We start from the raw sequence: 20,047 nt of genomic DNA, 5'->3' as shown, positions 1-20,047 counted from the left end.
TTCCTAAATATCTATTTTGAAAGTTCGACATTTCTTCCAAATAACAGCTCTATAATAATTACCGACTTTTGCTCATATCCTCAATTTCGGAACGAATTCAGGAACTATTTCCGAATTATTTTTTTCCGTGTATTGAGAACTGTGATACCCATTGTATATTTTCATGTGAAAAATTAAAAACATAATCTGACATTTGACTTCTAGATCCCCTTTTCAGAACACGTCACAAAAAATACACTTATAAATCCAGGTTTAATTATATTCTAAACATAAATTAGTAAATATTTGACAAATATTAATTTAACATCACTTTGAAATATCTTCCCAAGTATTTGTATATTGAATAAAATTATTTCTAATTTCCAACTATAAAAGAGACTGTTCCTTGCAATATGTCAAGCATTTAAATCACTTCGCTCCCCAACAAAAATAAATTCTCTGTTAATTCCAATAAAAGCACTAATGATACACTTTTTTCTTCTCAACAAAACTAGTTTCCCGGTCAATAATTTATACTTTTTTCCTTAAGGTTCTCCCCTTCAAAAAAGAAGTTCCCAGATTTCCATATATTTGCCTATATATACATCTGTGAAAAAGGACATATGTGGCGTGTTTCTTTTTTCTTTTATATTTTAAATGAGTCGTCAGCAGCTGGTTTAATGAATCTGAGCTGCATTCCCATCGAGATCGGGAATTGTAGTACGAGCTGAGAGAGAGAGAGAGAGAGGCGAGAAATAAGTACGGGGTGGGGGCGGGGAGGGTGAATGGTGAAAAAGGAAGAAAGTAAGCAAAAAGAAACAGCCGCATATCAGCCGGAGAACAGGTGTTCACAAGACGTTGGGTAAAGGCCGACACACACGGAAAGAAGCGCATCGAGCGCGCAGAATGCAAGAGAGCAGCAACTGAGGTGGCCAGGCCAGACAAGGGGCACGCGCCAAATTCGACGAAAGACCAGTCAAATTGTACTCGCTATGTGGACAGCTGTTCTATCAGACTCGTTCCTCTTTTTGTTTCAAACAATATGCAAGTCTTTGACCATTTTAAACTCGTGCAATTAAAAGCGCAATTATGGATGTTTACAAATGACGAAACTTGTTGCTTTTGCGAGTGAATTAACAGGTACCCTCAAACCAAACGCAAATACGCGGAAATTCGATGCTTCATTTAAAATCTCTTACAAATAGAATAAAACTTTTTAAAAGTTTTTTAGGCCCCCTCGTTACCATTGCGTTAAATGCATTTTTATAGCTTTTTGGACCCCCATCCCTTCTAAATTGGTTTATGGATGGCTCTTAAGAAGCAAATCATTTTATAAGGTTTGTTTGTATCAGTTTTACATTGATTATATTTTTCTTCTTAATTTTGTAACAGTAAAAAAATTTTTTATAAAATACTTTGAATGTAATGAAAACTTAAGTATATTATTATTTTGTATATTTTCATTTCAAAAACTTAAAACATAACCTGAAATTTTTAGCTTTTTAAGTCCCTTTGTTCTGTACGGAAAAAAAAGTTCACGAATCTCTCGTGAACTAGTATATCACTTTTGGATGGGACACAAAATTATTGAAAATCAACAAACACAGTTCGTCAGAATTTCATCAACTCCTTCACTAGAAACATAGTACGGTTTCCGAAATTTTCGTCAAAGTTAACGAAAAATTCGTGAACTTTTAAAAAATGCTAAAAACAAGAAAAAATAATTTCCAGACACTACTTTTTTATAGTATTTCACTTAATTTGATAACTTGACGCCTATACGCACCCAACTACACAGAATACACAATTTTATTGCCATTAAAATTCGTTATTCGCTTCACGGGATTCGAACGTAGTACCCTATACCCTATAACATAATATTTCTAACAACAAACCGCCACGGCTAAACCTATATACACAGTACATTTGCAAATGACACGATTAGCTTTGTCTGCTGTAAAACTCAGGACCGTGCAAAGTAGAAAAAGACCCTTGTCGTAACCTTTAAGTTAATTTATGAATTATTTGTTTCAAAAAAGAAATTACCACACAAAAATATTCACTAAATAATAAAAAACACTGTTTCTAAATAATAACTTTCATCAAAGAATTTGCCCCAATGTAAACACCGATGACACCGACTGAATGATGAAGGCTTGATCAGCCATATTTGATGCGCATTACGAACTGCGCATACTACTGAAACTCGCGAGTTCACGATTTTTTCGTGAACTTGTACCTCTACTTTTGACGAACTACTCATCCTTAACACAGTTCATCAAAAATTCATTAACTTTGTTTCAGTTTTTCGTTGACGTTCGCCATTTCTAATCAAAAGTGAATGAAAATTTTGAAATTTTGTGTCCCATCCAAAAGTGATATACTAGTTCACGAGAGATTCGTCAACTTTTTTTTCGTGTGGACGCGTCACATAATACAAACAATTATTTGCTACACTCGGTTTTTTAAAACACTAATGACAATTTTTTTTTAAATTGTATAATCAAAAATTAAATTCGAGAATTTTAAAAATTAAAACAACTCATGACAAATTAGGAAAAGCCGATGTAGAGGCAAAGATATGAAATGGGTAAATTTCGGCACAGAAAGTTTTTATTGCAAAACACATAAAATTATTTACACTCATAAAAGAATCTTTTGAAACAATCAAATTTTAGTTGAATTGATCAAATAAATGCACTGTTATATATATATATATATACATATAGTTAACCAAACATTGATCAAACTTTATTTAAAATAACCTAAAAATAAGTGTTTGATATTTAAAAATAATTTTTTTCTACGTGTATTCAAAGTTATTCGCTGCACTATATTTTGAGTTAAAAATAAGTATGTTTTCATTAGGTGGACCTCGTAAAAATGGTGTTTTGTAGATTTTCTATCAACGTTGAAAAATAGGGCCGATTCTCCTTATTGTTCCTTCTTGACTGTATAGGCGTAGAAAGAAGGTAACATTGTAGGACAAAGGGACGTATTATTATTGCCAAGAAGTTACTTTCCCTATCGCATTAAGTTGTACATGGCTTCACCTGCAGTCTTGCTCGCACTAGGCTCGCACCCTATTTTACGCATTTATATATATGCCATATATATAATTGTGTATGTGTTCGCTTTCGTAGGTGTACGCGCCTGATTTAATATGTATATATATATAGCAGCAAAGCGTGGGAGTTTTGCTCGAAGCTGGCCCTCACGCCATGCTTGCATGCGTTCACCTTTCCTATACACATACACTGTTGCTGATGAGTTCAAGTGCACCCTTCAGGTGCATTTTCAGGTGCCACTCAAAAAATGGCAAAACCATTTAATGTCATAAATTTTCCTTCTTGTTACAATATTTTATCTGCTTCCAACCAATGTTCAATTCTATTTTTAAAAAATATTAATTTATTATGTACTTGTTCTTTAAGTTAATTTTAAATATCCTGAAATTTATAAAAACTGTTGAACTGAAAACTATATTTCTCATTATGATAAAATAAGAACCGAAATTCCTTTGTTCTTTGACGGAAATTAAAAATGTTAATTCTATTTTATTTTTTATCAGATTCTGAATTACATAAATGCAAATTACTGTTATCTTTTTCTAATAATTATTCAAGAAGATAATCAGGTAAAGAGATAATTAATTAGAATTTCTTTTGAAAAAAATGCATATTACTAATACAAGGGGTCAACTTCATTATACTTATTGCTTGAATATTTTAAACCTAATGTTTCACGAAAAAATCTCGTTTATGTGTTATGTAGTATTAATTTTTCCCTTTTTTTTCGGAAAATAATTTTTAAAATGTTTTTTTTTATATTTATCATTTAAGACCATGTTATTTAGTGGTAACGTGTCTCACTATGGAAACACGCGTGACCACTAAATAACATGGCTTTAAGGAGATTTTATTCTTTTTTTGCATAAATTCCTATGATCACAAATGTTAAAATTATTATCCTTCTGAAAGTGTTGATTCCTTTTTACGCTTCGCAAACAAATTCCAGAAATTGGCAAAAATAGTAACTTATTGTTTTTTTAATAATTAAATTAACTGTTTCTTGAGATTGAAGTGAGAGGGAAGGAGAAAAAAATGAATAGAGATTGGTAAGATTTGAAGTAAGTAGACTGAAGATGGCCCTGAAATAAATAAAATTTTCATTTTATCCCGCGAATTTCTTTCCCGAGTTGTCAGTAATGCGACGAACATAGGCGGAGTTCACTTCCACCAATCGTTTGACTGCAACGCCCACGTTCCATCCATTCCTCCCGTCCAGCTTACCAGATCTTGTTCATTCTACTCCCGCGTTTCCATCTCCTCTATACCTCGATTTTCTTGTCTTCATGATAATATATCAGTCAAACGTATAAGTATGATTATAAGTCAACTAACTTATCTCCTCTCCCCTCTTACGACGTAGTATGTCTTTTTGACGCATTAACTCTGTCAACAATTACCCATGACTTAATATGACTTAATATTAATATTTCCAAACCCTAAAGATTCAAATACAATTTTATTTTTCGAGTTTAGATCAGTCCATCATTTTCCAGTGTTATAATTTGGAATTGAATTTGTTGTTAAAATGTCATTGAATATATAGTAAAAATTTTACAGTTCTAAATTCTCCTGGTTCTTAAAAGATAAATTCCAAAAAACGACCGTCACATGGGATGACATAGGATTTTTACTTGTAGTAAAATACCATAATTTTATTCTTCTCCAGCTATCAGTAAAAGAAGAATAATTTTTTTAGTATTTATTAAAATTACAGTTTTGGTATTATATAATAAATAATGTACAATAAATTATTTAAATTTATTAAACAAATAAATAGGTATTAATAACTGAACAATAATAAAACTGATGAAGCAAAATTGTTATAGGTATACGAAAATAATTTCACTTGAAATAACATTAAGCAACAAGGGCATAAAGGCAGCCATTTGTTTACGGTGATTTTTGTGACACGAGTGGAGGTCGAGGGCGCCGTAGGCGCCCCGAGACCGAAACAAGTGTCGCAAAAATCATCGTAAACAAATGGCTGCCTTTATTCCCGTGTTACTTACGATATTTTTTATTCCTAATGCACAAAAGTGTCGATTTCAGATAGCAGACGACAGGGAGTAAAAGTCATTCACTTGTTCGACTTGTATGAAAATGGCGGCCTTTTTTTTACCTTGGGCAAAAAAAAAGCATGGGACCAGCTGTTTTTTTGCCCTTGGGGAAAAAAAGGTCGCCATTTTCATACGGTTGAACAAATGAATGACTTTACTCCCTGTCGTCAGCTATCTAAAAGCGCCATTTTTGTGCATGTGGGATAAAAAAATTGTTTTTATATGCCTATTAAAGTTGTAGAAATATATATGTGCAGCTTTCAAGTATTTAGGGTCTATAAGATATCTAGTTACAGTATTAGAATAGCCAATAGCGAATAAGATGATTGTCAAAAATATAAGAGAGGTGTGTCTCAAACGAGACCCCTCTTAAGAATATCAGATTGTTCCCCTTTCTTTTTTTAAGAAGAAGACAGCTGAAAGTTTTTTATATTCTTCTTGTTTGTAACACTGTTAATATACTTTCTTATATTTATTTTCCAAGAGGGAACTGAATACTTTATTCACAATTAATATTTTAATTTTTGGAAAATGAATTCTCAAATGATAAATTAATTTTTCGTTTGCTTTGCAGGAGGTTACAATCACCTACGCAGTCCAGTGTGTCAGGATGACAATCAAAGAGAAAACTCACCACCACCACCTCATAATCACAGCAATCAACCGCCAAACAATTCTCATTCAACCACTCCTAGCAGCAACTTGAACAACAACAATAATAACAATAATCCAAACACTAATAGCGCCTACATCCATCTACGAAATTTAAATCAGCTCAAAACGGAATGTAAGTATAGCTCTAAATCAAGAGTTATACTCAGTCAAAAATTAATTAATATTCCTAAATATTTCATTGAAATATTAAAAGGAAGTTGAAATGATTTTTTGATTTGTGTAACGATTATTGTGTTTTTGTAGCAAACTACAGCAATCATCATATAACGGAACATATACAAAGTGGAGGAGGCGGACTACCCAGCGGCGGCGACCTTGGAGCGAGTGGCAACGAAGTCGATCTGCGGGTCAGCAACTCGACATCGGAGAGTTACATGACTCCTGCCCATTATTCTGGCTATGATGAGACTTCCGAGTATCACAACTTGCCGCAGGATCATCAGCCACCTCATCCCTATAATCTCGATGGATCTCCCGAATTCTATAGTGCCAGTGGTATTCAGCTGGAACCAAAGTACCAGCCACCTCCCTTCAAAAACTACTCAAGAGGTGTGTAAATTTGCAAAGTCCCAGTGAGAAATTGCCAATAGACTTTAATCGGTCCAATATTGGTTGCCGTGCTGGGCGCCGATTGACTCCCAATATTGGACCAATATGGGCTGATGTTTGGGATGTAACGGGTTCGCCGAGCATCGGTTGTTAATATTGGTCCAATATTAGCCGAATATTGGCAACCAAGAGAAAAAATTTTTTTAAATAAATTTTTTAATTAAATAATAATAATAAAAAATTAATGTTTATAATTTTTGTTTAATATATTTATTTGTTTAATTATTTATTTTTAATAATTCATGTAAATAATAAATAATTTATTATTTATAAATTATAAGTATTTAAAAATGCAGCAGCTATTAGGAAATAGCATTCTGCAAAAAAATTCTATCATTGAAAAATCAATGATAGGCGAGAGATATCTGCGTCATTAAATAGATTCGCAGATGATAGGCAAGTGAATCGATTTTTAAAAAAAGCATCCGCCATATTGGATCCGCCATTTTGAATTTTGAAAAACCAACATTGGATTCGTAATCAGCGACCCCAAAAACCCTTAAGTATACAATTTCATCAAAATCTATCAAAGCGTTTGTCCACATTAACATATTGTTGTAAACTTAATTATTTGTTAATATAAATTGTTTATAACATTCGAATATTTACCTGCACAAATTTTTTACAATTTACAGAGTACTTAAGGTGTGTTTCTAAAAAGTTTTTAGCACGTGTTATTCGATTATAGAGGCTGGAGATAACTTTTTTTTAAAAATAGATGCTTTTGTTAAACTTTGCAATAAAAAAATAAATATAAACAAATTGAAATTTAAAATTCGGCCTCGACAAATCTCTTTCAAATTTAATAATCTTTCATTTAAAACAAAGTTTAGTAAAATCGGTTAAAAAATGAAGGCTCTACACGGAGAGAAAAATCAAGCGTTTGTAGTATGGACAGTTAAGCTTATTTCGTAAAAGAATGCACATGCGCAATATGCGTAAAACTTCTGCTGTATTTGTATAAATTTCTACGTTATCAGCATAAAAGTTCTACCTGTAACGCATGGGACGTCAGTATACTACGATTGCAAGAGATCCATGCTTTTTTAGTATATGTTTCATGCAACTGAGGTATAAAAACATGCCTCTTTAGCAGGACGTTCATACAAAATTAGCATAGGAAGTCTCCATACTACAAACGCTTGATTTTTCTCTCCGTGTAGACTATTATGAACAGTAAATTGCAGTTTGGTCCCACTGTGCTACGGCGCCCTCGACCTACACTCGTGTCACAAAAATCACCTTAAACAAATGGCTGCCTTTATACCCTTGTTGCTTAATAGGGGAGAGTAGGGCAAGACGGGGTACTTAAGGTTTAAAGCGCAAAAAACAAAAATTATCGAATATATACTTTATTATTATTTTTTATTATCATCTTTGGGAATCAGTCTTTCGTAAAAAAGCCGTACAAAGGCCATCTGTTTCTTAAAAAAGCTTATAATTAATAATATTGAAAAAATTGCAAATCTCCCCATCTTGCCCCACCGGCGGGTAAGATGGGGTACCCGTAGGGGCAAGATGGGGTACTAACAAAAAACAACCTATTTCTGTCGACAAATTCTACAAGTAAAAGTTGCATCTTCATCTTCATGCATAACTGCAGTGAGCCCATTGACCGCAGACAAAAAAAGCAGCCCAGTCTTCATTTCAGTCTAAATAATAACCATTACAATAGAGACAAGGTGTATTTTCCACTTTACCATCGCTAATTGATGATTTAACCTGACAAGCTTTTTTCTTTTTGGTCACTCTTATTTTATTCAGTCTTGATTTTAGTAGTTTTCTTAACTTCCCTTATTTCTCTTTTTTTTTGCTTAATTTGTGAACCCCGTCTTGCCCCACTCTCCCCTACCCTATCTTGCCCGCACCTACGAAATTTAATAAAACGATTAATTACTACAATTTACGATTCAACAAAGAAAAAAAACATATGCTTCTCTTCTTCTGTAACCCTTGACAGATAAAAGATTTGTTCTCATGGCTTTTAGGTTTTGTAAACAAGAAACTATCGTCTCGATGCAGTATTATGTAAAATATAATCGCGATTGGTTAATTCGTTTGTTAAATAAAGCCGGTACCCCGTCTTGCCCCACTCTCCCCTATACTATTTAAAGTTATGGGCAAAAAACGTTTTTTTGCAAAATTAAAAATCAAAAAAAAATTTAGTTAAACTTTATTAATATATCAGAAAGTACTCTCCCTTTATGTCCGCAGGTGAGATCTACAATTTAAAAAAAATTCAACCCAAAAGCTCTTCATGATTTCGAGATATTTATGAAAATGTGATGTTTACACACACATACACACACACACACACACACACACACATAAGGAAGTAAAAAAGCATTAAATTAATCATATGTTTATGGAAATATAATGAGTAACATTAAAATTTTAGAGAATGTAAACTTAATTTTTAATCTGAATTTAAATTTTTTAATTTTCATTGTACGTGCAGAAAAATTACTTAACTTATTGAAATTAAAAATAATCATACAGCTCTGGGGTCGTCCATATACCACGTAGACAGTTTAGGGGGGAGGGGGGGTTCGACAAAAATCCACGATTTTCCACGAGGGGGGAGAGGGGGGGTCAATACAAATGTCCACGTGGACACAAAAGATTAATTTTATATCTTTTTTTTCTTTTTATTCAACTTTATTATTAGATTGTTATCAGACAATATTTGCTATCCGAAATTTATTTAACTGTCAAAAAAACGCCAAACTCTTTTTTAATTTATATTACAAAATCATTATCGTAAATGCACAAATATGAATATATGCAAATTTGACAATTAGGAATACAAAGCAACCTCTACAAATTCTTACAAATTCTAAAAAAATAATTTCTATTATTGTTTATGTGAAGGCTTAAAGCTATTGGATTTTAGAAAATTTAAGATTTGTTACCGAAGAGATTAAGTATTTCTACTAATATAATAATTGAAGATATATTGCTGCCAAAGTCCTCTCTATAATACTAAAAATTACCTATTTAATAATATTTTAAGATAATTTAATCTTTATTGAATTTTAAAGAAGTTTGTTATAAAAAAAATTAAAGAATTTTTTAATTGTATTTCTTATTAAATATCTTTTTATTATTCACTTTTTTAAAATAAAAAACCCGATTGTCCACGTGGACAATCAGGGGGGGAGGGGTTCGTCAAAAATCCACGATTGTCCACGAGGGGGGAGGGGGGGTCAAAAAGTGTTTAAAAAGTGTCCACGTGGTATATGGACGACCCCTCTCTAAATTTGAATTATTAAAAATGTTTACTACTATGTGTTTCAAAAATGTTTGACCCTGGAGAAAAATTGATATTACACAGTAGAAAAAAATCTCTATAAAACAAGACAAAATAATAATAATAATAATAATAATAATAATAATAATAATAATAATAATAATAATAATAATAATAATAATAATAATAATAATAATAATAATAATAATATATAATTTCCATTCATAACATATGACTAAAAATTTTTTTTACAAAGATATGAATAAAAAAAGCGTGAAAAACAGGAACTTTTGAGTGATTTTTACTAAAGGACACTTTGACTCTATAAATTTCATAAAAAAATGGTAGGAGAAATCTGAAAAAATTCATCAACATTCCTTAATATCTACTTTCAACATATTTACAAATTGTTTTTTAAAAAATTTTAAACAATTGTTTACATATTTATTTTTAACGAGAAGTGCAATTTTGGCTTGTAATTGTGATAGAAACTTCAAACAAAATTTAAAATCTTTTAAATAAATTTTTTATTCTAAATTTAATAAAAAAATTATTGTACAAGCGTAAATTTCTTTTATATTAACAATTCTTTTTTAAAATTTTTTTTTAAAAGTCACTCAATAGGGAAAAGTAATTGATACCCTCCGAAAACTTAGGTAGTACTGTCTCGTTTATGGCTATGTCATTTTTCCTATTTTCAGGTGCCATGCAAAAAAAGGCTACACTGGATAGCAATCCTTCCAGAAGTTCAAGGGTGTTATTGAAACTTATGTATGCCCTCTTTGTATGCAAAGGAAAAAAAAATTCTGAAAAAAGAATTGTTAATATAAAAGAAATTTACACTTGTACTTGTATTTACACTTTATTCTTTTATTAAATTTAGAATAAAAAATTTATTAAAAAAATTTTTAATTTTGTTTGAAGTTTCTAGCACAATTACAAGCCAAAATTGCACTTCTCCTTAATAATAAATATGTAGACAATTTTTTAAAATTTTTTAAAAAACAATTTGTAAATATGTTGAAAGTAGATATTAAGGAATGTTGATGAATTTTTTCAGATTTCTCCTACCATTTTTTCTATGAAATTTATAGAGTCAAAGTGTCCTTTAGTAAAAATCACTCAAAAGTTCCTGTTTTTCACGCTTTTTTTATTCATATCTTTGTAAAAAAAATTTTTAGTCATATGTTATGAATGGAAATTATATGAAGAATAAAATAATCTATTTCGTGCATTTTGTCTTGTTTTATATAGATTTTTTTCTACTGAGTAATATCAATTTTTCTCTAGGGTCAAACATTTTTGAAACACATAGTAATCTGTAATAGTAATTGACTTTTTGCTTTTGAATTCGTACATTTTAAACAGTAATATATAATGAATAAATAAATAGTAATTTTTACTAATTCATTTTTAATAATGAATTAGTAAAATTAATTAGTAACCCGTGTGGAAAAGTGGTGTCGGCCCACGCCGGGGGCCCGCATGGATCGCCCACATCCATGAGGGGCCCACGTGGGTCGGCCCCCGGCGTGGCCCTCGCGTTTGCCCTCATCTCTGCCCTCGACTTACCCTCGACTTTATTTTTCAAAATTAAGTTAATAAATTAATTATTTATTAATAATAAACAAGTTCAATTATTAATAAATAACATTGTTACTAAACGATTTTTACTTTTTTTAATTAAATCGTGACCAAAAAAAAAAAAATTCTGACGCACTCGGGAATAGAACCTACGACCTACGGACTATCAGACAAACACTTTACCACTGTGCTAAGGGACCTACTTGAAATTTATTTCTTTATAGTAGGTCACTAGCTGACTTGCTTTTGATGATTCAATAAAACATTGTTGACACTAATACACCATAACAAAAAAACGTGTTTTTCATTGTTTAAAATCATTATAAACATTGATTTTTGTTATGTAAAAAAATATTTTTTGTTTGGACTTAGAAATTTTTGCAAGTCAATGCTGTGGGCGATCCATGCGGGCCCCACGCGTGGGCCCTCAAGGATTTGCCCTCATGTGAGTTTTATATTTTTTTAAAAGTACCATTAAATATTTGTTAAAAACGTGTTTTTCATTGTTTAAAATCATTATAAACATTAATTTTTTGTTGTAAAAAAAATTGTTTTTTTGGACTTAGAAATTTTTGCAAGTCAATGATGTGGGCGATCCATGCGGGCCCCTCGCGTGGGCCCTCAAGGATTTGCCCTCATGTAAGTTCAATATTTTTAAAAAAATGTCAAAACATTTCTGTTAAAAACGCGTTTTTTATTGTTTAAAATGATTGTAAACATTAATTTTTTGTTGTAAAAAAATATTTTTTGTTTGGACTTAGAAATTTTTGCTAGTGAATGATGTGGGCGATCCATGCGGGCCCCTCGTGTGGGCCCTCAAGGATTTGCCCCCATGTGAGTTCAATATTTTCAAAAAAATGTAAATAATTTTATGTGAAATATGTGTTTTTCATTGTTTATAATCATTCTAAACATTAATTTTGAAGTAATAAAAAATGATTTGAGGTTTGGACTTAGAAATTTTTGCAAGTCAATGATGTGGGCAATCCATGCGGGCCTTCGGCGTGGCCCTCATGGATTTGCCCACATGGATCAGCCCTCGTCGGCCCCCGCCGGGGGCCCTTACGTCGTGTGGGCTTGATGGGGGCTTTTTCCACACGGGAACTTAATAATTATTATTATTATTTTTATTATTATTATTAACTTAATTTTTAATTAGTAACTTTAGTTTACTATAATTCAAAAGCAAAAAAAAGTCATTAATTCAAATTTGGAGAGAGTATTTCTTATAAATAAGAAAAGAATGTCATTGAAAATTAAAGTTAAAAAAGAAAAATTTGATAAATTCCTAACCGTAAAAAATACTAACAAAAAGCTGATGATTATACTACTTGATTATAAAAAAAAATAATATTTAATATATTTTCAAGAAAATTGTACTTTTGTAATTCTCAATAATGACATACTTCACAGAGAAAAATTATACACATAAAATAATTAAAATACTTCTAATTTAATTAATTTTTTGTAAATCACCTTGTATATTCAAAAATCGCCTATAAGCTACACTGAGAAACCTTTGGGTCAGCAGCAGACTTTCGATAGGCTGCTACTGACCATTTTGGAGGAACGCTACAGGACTATACTTTTGGGTTGCTGCGGTAAAATCTTGGGCGCGTGACAGTCCCAAAGTTGTTCAGCTGCAAACCAAAGGCGGCATTCCCACTACTTCGGTGAGCTGCTCACCAACATTTAGGACTGTCACGCGCCCAAAATTTTACCGTACCGTACGCTCGGGCTGTTCCTCTCAACCGCAATATCTACTTCGAGTTGCCTTATTGGACAGACCTAGTCCCCACCGCGCAATTCGAAGTAGGTATTCCGATTTGGAAAGACAGCCCGAGCGTAGCTGCGGCTCAATTTTATTATGCTAATATTTCATCACTTTTACCTTGTTTTTCTAAATTCTTTGCATATTTGACAATGATTTTATAATAAATTTAAAAAAATTTTTTTTGTAAAAGGTCGCTTTGACTTTAAAAGAACTATTTTTCCGGGTATTGTTGGAAAAAATTAATTTGTCAAAAGATAAGACATGAATTATTATTTAAGTAGATACTATATTTTTGGATAACAAAAAATGCATATATATTTACGGAAGTATTTATGTTAGAATATTTAGAATTGTAATAATATTAAAAATAAGTAATAATAAAAATGATTCGCAGGTCGTTATCATGAGGGGTACAGCGAAGGAGGGTACGGCCAGTACGACGCATCGTCATTCCAAACGGTCCCAGGCAGCGGAAGTGGGACTGGCGGGGGTGGCGGTGGCGATCAATGGGGATCGATGGGTCCACTCGGTGAACACTTATCGCATCATCCTGCTTTCTTAGCTGGTCTAGGACCCAGGGATTCATCAAATCCCCATCATCCCTCAGCCATTGGCAACAATCCCGACCAGAAACCCCTTCTTCAAAGCGCCATGTTGGCTGGCTACACTGGTACGTCCTCTTCTCTCTTCATTTACATCCTGTAAATTAATCAAAATTATCAACATTTTCTCAACTTTTCAATTAATCATTATTACTTAAAATTAAAGCAGATCATTAACAATTTGTTTTAATTAAAAACAAATCGAAATTATCAACTATTATTCCTATATTTATTTGAAAGAATAAATGGCATATTTAAAATTATTTAATATATGAAATATTAAGATAATAAATTTTAATTATAATGAGTTATAATTTTAAAAATCGCTTTTTGTACAATGATTAATTTTGCTTCTTTCGAATTTATACAGGAAGTGGTCCTTGCTTCACGGGCTCTGGTCCAATTCAATTGTGGCAATTCCTATTAGAACTTTTAACGGACAAATCGTGTCAAGGGTTCATTTCGTGGACCGGTGACGGTTGGGAATTTAAACTCACAGATCCAGATGAAGTTGCACGGCGATGGGGAATAAGAAAAAATAAGCCGAAAATGAATTACGAGAAGCTTAGTCGCGGTTTGCGATATTACTACGACAAGAATATTATTCATAAAACTGCCGGTAAACGATACGTTTATCGCTTTGTTTGCGATCTCCAGAGTCTCTTAGGGTAAATTTTACTTTTCATTTATTCATTAATTTCTAAAAGTTAAAACATTTTACTTTTAAAACTTAGTTCATTAAATGATTTTCATATTAAATTGATTAAATTATTAATAGTAAATAATTTTAATATATATTCTAATATCAATTTTATTAATTTTTCACTTTTCTTTACAGATACAGTCCCGAAGAATTGCATGCAATGGTGGACTTGAAGCCGGAGAAAAAGGAAGAAGACTGAGAATTCGTTGGGAATTGTGCACTAAAGAAAAAAAATTGTGTCACTGACAAACGACTATCCCAATCTTTTATATATATATATATATATATATATATATATATATATATATATATATTGATTAAAGAACAAAAATAAAAAATAGGAAAGAAAGTGATGTGTGAATTTTCAGAAAGAGAGCGAGAGAGAAATGTAATTTGAAAAAACTTATGGAGGACCAATTAAGCGTCTTCGTTAAAAATAAAAAAACATTGTTGAAAAATGAATCGGTCATATGTACCAAAGACAGGGTCCGCATACCATTGGTGCCTAAAAAAATGATAGAAAAAAAGAAAGAAACGACTAAATTGTGAATTTGTTCTTAAGTGATTATTTGCCACACAAGATTTTTAGAAGATATTTATAGGAGTAAACTCGACAATTTATACATATTATATATAATAAACATATATATTTTTAATTAATGTTACGTGATTTCTAAGCACCGTGGCATCAAATCATCGAAACGATGCATCTAAATTATTTTATGTCGCATCATTTAACATGTGTGTTATATCTCGTTTGATAGATGACGCGATATGTGATTGTTATTTACTCTAATTTTACTACAATAAATCATTATAACTCAATGCTGGTTTTTAATATTGTGAGTTTTTCATTTATTTTCCCAATGCTCATAAAACAAAAAATTATGCAGATTTGGAAATTGTAAAAAGCAGAGATATAAATCATTTTAATTTTTATATATTCTACATTTTTATTATTGATTTAATATGAAATTTATGTTATATTTAAATATTATTGAGTACAAATATTTAAAAATATTTTTGAACTACAATTACAAGAATAAATAAAATTTTAATTATTAAATGATAATTAAAAGATTTAAAAGAATAAAAATGGGGAACTTAAGCATTTTATGACGAAATAAAATTTAATGTGTAAAAAATATATATATATGTGTATGTCGCATGAAAAGTGCCCAATTTGTTGATTTTATGGGGTAATCGCAATTTTCTAAAAGTTTAATTGTTTAAAACCAATCCACAAAGTGCCCTACGTTATATTGTATTTGTGATAATTTTGTTTTTCATTGCTTAGTCGATAAATTAACATTGCAAACTGACTATTGAGTCAGTAGTAAAATATTGTTAAGTTAAAGCATATCCCCTGATAGTAGGCAACTTATTAAACCGATGTGTAAATTATCTTCCAATCAACTTTAATTTTCTTTTAAATCATTTTTATTCATATTAAACCAAACCCATTTTAAATTTTCTTTTCTTAATAACGATAGAATGTATACGGTGTAAACTCCTTCATACTTGGCTATACAAGTGTTTGTTTACATCACGTAAATTTTTAATCTTACAAATATTTCTTATATACATTTCCTAATACTAAGTTTTGCGTCTACAGAACGGCTTGAAATTAGAAGTAGGGTAAGTGCGCCGGTTGTGGGCACGCTCCGGTTGTGGGCACCCCTACACGGAGAAAAAAATCAGGGCTTTGTAGCATGGAGTGGTCTGTACCTTTAGCGCATGGGCGCTTCCTTGCGGCGAAAGAACGAACTCGTACGATTGTAGCAAGGCTCCTTACTAAAATAGGGCGAGCTCTTGCTGCAATCGTACAAATTCGTTCTTTCGCCGTAAGAAAGCGCCCATGCGCTAAAGGTACAGACCACTCCATGCTAAAAAGCCCTGATTTTTTTCTCCGTGTACGTAAACTTCGACGGCAAGCAGACTTTACTGATAACAAATATGAAGGAGTTTACACCGTAAGCCTTAAATATAAGCCTCCGCGAGCATAAACGGATATGCCTCCATGAGGATATACTTGCGTCTGCGCAAAGTGTTTGCCTGCAGCTGTGTTGTGAAAGAGTTTGCCTTGACCACGTGTTCGCGCAGGCGCAAATATATGCTCCTGGAGGTATATCCGTTTATGCGCGCGGAGGCTTATATTTAAGGCTTACTGTGTAAACTCCTTCTATATGCATTTGTGTAATAGCTGTGAGCATGAGAAAGAAAATTTGCATTAAATAAATATATTTATATTATTAATTATTACTTTTCTATAGAAAAGTAATTTTGTATTGTTTTCGAAGAGCAACATATGGGTGTAGATTCGTTCAGAAAAGAAGGGTTTAATTTTTTTTTCAGTGTTGTCATTATATTTTGTCATTTACCTTCGTGTTTAACCAAAATCCTGCATCACAAAATGTGTTGGTCTTTTTAAAAAATGACTGTCATTCCCGGTTGTGGGCACCTTTATGTTAAGGAGGCTCTACCATCTGACAATGATGTGGACTACTGTCTCATCTATCTAAACTTTCTGCCAAGGAAAGTGACAGACGCAAACTCCATTAAATGCGATGAATATAGTCGTTTAGTGCATTAGAAGTGCGTTATGGTTTGCGTACTAGGGGGGGTGAAATGATGAAATCATCAGAAATGTGTTTTGAACAATGTTTATAAATTCTTTTGATTTATTTTAACCAGAAATAAGGCAGATATGCTGTCATAACCACTGATTATCCTGATATTTTTTCTCGACTTGCGTGACGTGTAGCAATTTTTATTTTTAACTAAAATTAAAAAAAAAAATTTCTTACATTCTTAACTTATTTTCTAAGAATATGAACCTCAATGTAGGTAAAAATAATAAAAATTTTAAATTTTGAAGGTGTTTGAAATTTTTTCTTGAATTTTCACAATTTTTTTTTATACTAATTACACAAAAAAACACCCTTAAAATCGTGATATCACCTTGAATGGTGGTTCATATTCTTCGTAATTTTATAAAGAATAAAAAACTTCCAAATCTCATTATAATCGGTAAATATTTGTTTAAGTTAGACTGCACGCAATCATAAAAAATGTGATTTTGAGAAAAACGCATTTACAGTTTCAATTTTTTTTTTTGTTCATCAGAAATTTTTTTTAAAGTCACAAAGAGTCATATAATAATAGAAAAAATAATAAAAAATTTCTAAATATATATAGGGGAAGTGCGCCGGTTGTGAAGTACCCCTACGTAAACTTCGACGGCAAGCAGACTTTACTGATCTAAGTATTGCAAGTCGTGTTCTTTGACAATACGGACTTTTCGTATTGATAACAAAACAAATATATGCATTTGTGTAATAACTGTGAGCTTAATAAAGAAAATTTGCATTAAATAAATAAAAAAGTAATTTTGTATTGTTTTCGAAGAGCAACATATGGGTGTAGATTCGTTTAGAAAAAAAGGGTTTAATTTTTTTTTGCAGTGTTGTCATTATATTTTGTGTTTACCTTCGTGTTTAACCAAAATCCTGCATCACAAAATGTGTTGATCTTTTTAAAAAATGACTGTAATTCCCGGTTGTGGGCACCTTTATGTTAAGGAGGCTCTACCATCTGACAATGATGTGGACTACTGTCTCATCTATCTAAACTTTCTGCCAAGGAAATTGACAGCCGCAAACTCCATTAAATGCGATGAATATAGTCGTTCAGTGCATTCGAAGTGCGTTATGTTATGCGTACTAGCTACTTCACATGCAAGCATTATGCTTTTGTTAGCGATGAGCATAGTGTAAAAACGTGTCATCATTTTTGTTCTTTATCCCGGCAAAGTCTCTTAAAATAAAGAAACTTTCATTTCTTCTTTATTTGTGTTGGTTTCCTTTAATATTTTTCCATTTTTAGCGGATTTTTCAAGGGTGCCCACAACCGGGTACAAAAATTTTTTTGTCAAAAAATTTCCATTTCACTAAATTTCTAATAAAACTTTTTTATTTAAAGGAATCAATTTTATTTCTTCACTGACAGTCACCTTAGACCTCTAGCTTTAAATTCGTACACATACATTTGTATAATATGCACATGGACAAATGTTATGAGACAAAAACAAAAGGGTGCCCACAACCGGAACACTTCCTTTACTCGCACTTGCCTGGACCACCCGTCTGATGGGTTTTCTCGCCAGTGGAGAGAGAAACTGTAGAAAACCTCTCCTGAGTACAACCGGTTTATCGACAGTCGAGTTCTAATGGTGTGTACCGGACAATAATCGACGGTGCACATCATTATACCTCGTGTCTCACGTGCCGGAAAAATACCAAGCCAAATGGGCGCGAACCAAGGGTACCCACCCTTGGTCCTTAAACGACCGCCAAGCGAGGCATCTATTCGACTGAGCTAATCTGTCGGCATTAATTTTTTAATATTTGGATATGATTAATTTTAATTTTTTCTTTATTTATTTATACCTGAAAATATACAGCTCTTTTAAGAGCCTTCTAAAGTGTAGTAATACCTTAAATTTACCCTGAGGAGTGTAAAACTTGACAAATTTTCAGTGTCAACTATAGGACAATACACGGAAAAAAAAAGTTCCCAGATATTTCAGGAATTATTTCCTAACTCTTGGATACGTGGTAACAGCTCTGAACTAGCGTCGAACATTCAATGGTAATCAATGAATGTTTGAAAGAAATTCGGGAACTGTATTAGAAAAAGCTGTAAATAGTCCAATAGTCTTTTTTTCATTTCTTTCTCATGTAAAGTCCATGGCACTGGCCGCAACTGTTTCTGAAATTTTCGGGAACTCGTCAAGGAATCTTGGTGCGCAGAAACTGTGCGCACCAGTCTCAACGTCAGTAAGACTTGCGTGCCTTATATATTTATTTTATGCTGAGGTATTTAACGCTCCTGTTTAGCTCACATGGATAAGACGCCGGACTTCTATTCCTCGGGTACGCGAGTTCTGTTCCAGCCGCCGTCGATTTTTCTCTCATATGGTTTTTTCTATTTCAGAAACTTAATAAAAAATAAAAATTGTATGTGACCTTCAAGGATAAATGTGTGTGAGTGTGTGTGTGCGGACGTGTCAAGGAGGGGAAGTGGGAGGGGGGAAGCAGAATCCATTTTTTCTTGCATTCGCCTGACTTTTCGATTTTCTTGAACAGTTCCCGACTTTTTCAAGAACAGTTTGCCGAGAAGTGGTGAAATAGTTATAATTTGTATAGAAATAGTAAATGACATATTTAAACGAGGCAAAATTTAGTTCTCTGTGAACTACCCGCCGTATCCAAGAGTTAAGAATGAAGTTCCCGAATAATCTTCGAACTTTTTTTTTCCGTGTACTCTGTTGTTTGTAGATTACTATTTATATCTAGTGTAAAATAAGCGTAATTAGTTTAAAAACTCCAGGAATGTGTAGTACTTTATTTTATCTGTTTTATTATATTTTAAAAAATAAACTTTTATTTGCAAAAAATTTATTTAAACAATTAAAAATATTTAACTTAGTTAAAAACAATTTTAAATCGCAGAACATTTTTAATTTTTTAATGTAGTTTTTAACTTTTCAGTGATTATAAACGAGGTTCAGAATTCATTAAATCTTTTTAGTAATAATTCTTTAAAAACAATTTTTTTCTTGAAAATAAAAATAATTAAAATATTGAACATATTAATTAATTTAAATTTTGTTTCAATACAGTTTATTATTCTATAACATCCACAGAAATAAAGAATAAATAAACAATAATAACGCCGGAAA

General features: G+C 31.8%; 1 protein-coding gene across 1 annotated transcript in view; it reads left to right on the top strand.

Annotated features, from left to right (window-relative positions):
• LOC122507361 (ETS-like protein pointed) overlaps window positions 1–15,129 on the top strand; it is a gene marked incomplete at its 5' end in the record, with an annotated part of 71,074 nt that extends 55,945 nt beyond the window's left edge. The window contains 5 exons of the mRNA XM_043620022.1: window positions 5,682–5,894; window positions 6,026–6,331; window positions 13,394–13,669; window positions 13,972–14,269; window positions 14,440–15,129. Coding sequence (XP_043475957.1) covers window positions 5,682–5,894; window positions 6,026–6,331; window positions 13,394–13,669; window positions 13,972–14,269; window positions 14,440–14,503 — 1,157 coding nt within the window. The remainder of the gene's footprint in view (window positions 1–5,681; window positions 5,895–6,025; window positions 6,332–13,393; window positions 13,670–13,971; window positions 14,270–14,439) is intronic.
• Between the last annotated feature and the right edge of the window lie 4,918 nt (window positions 15,130–20,047).

The sequence above is a fragment of the Leptopilina heterotoma genome, unplaced genomic scaffold (genome assembly GCF_015476425.1).
Source record: "Leptopilina heterotoma isolate Lh14 unplaced genomic scaffold, ASM1547642v1 Lhet_465, whole genome shotgun sequence".
In the NCBI taxonomy this organism is placed as follows: domain Eukaryota; kingdom Metazoa; phylum Arthropoda; class Insecta; order Hymenoptera; family Figitidae; genus Leptopilina; species Leptopilina heterotoma.
This window is presented reverse-complemented; position numbering and strand designations above follow the sequence as displayed.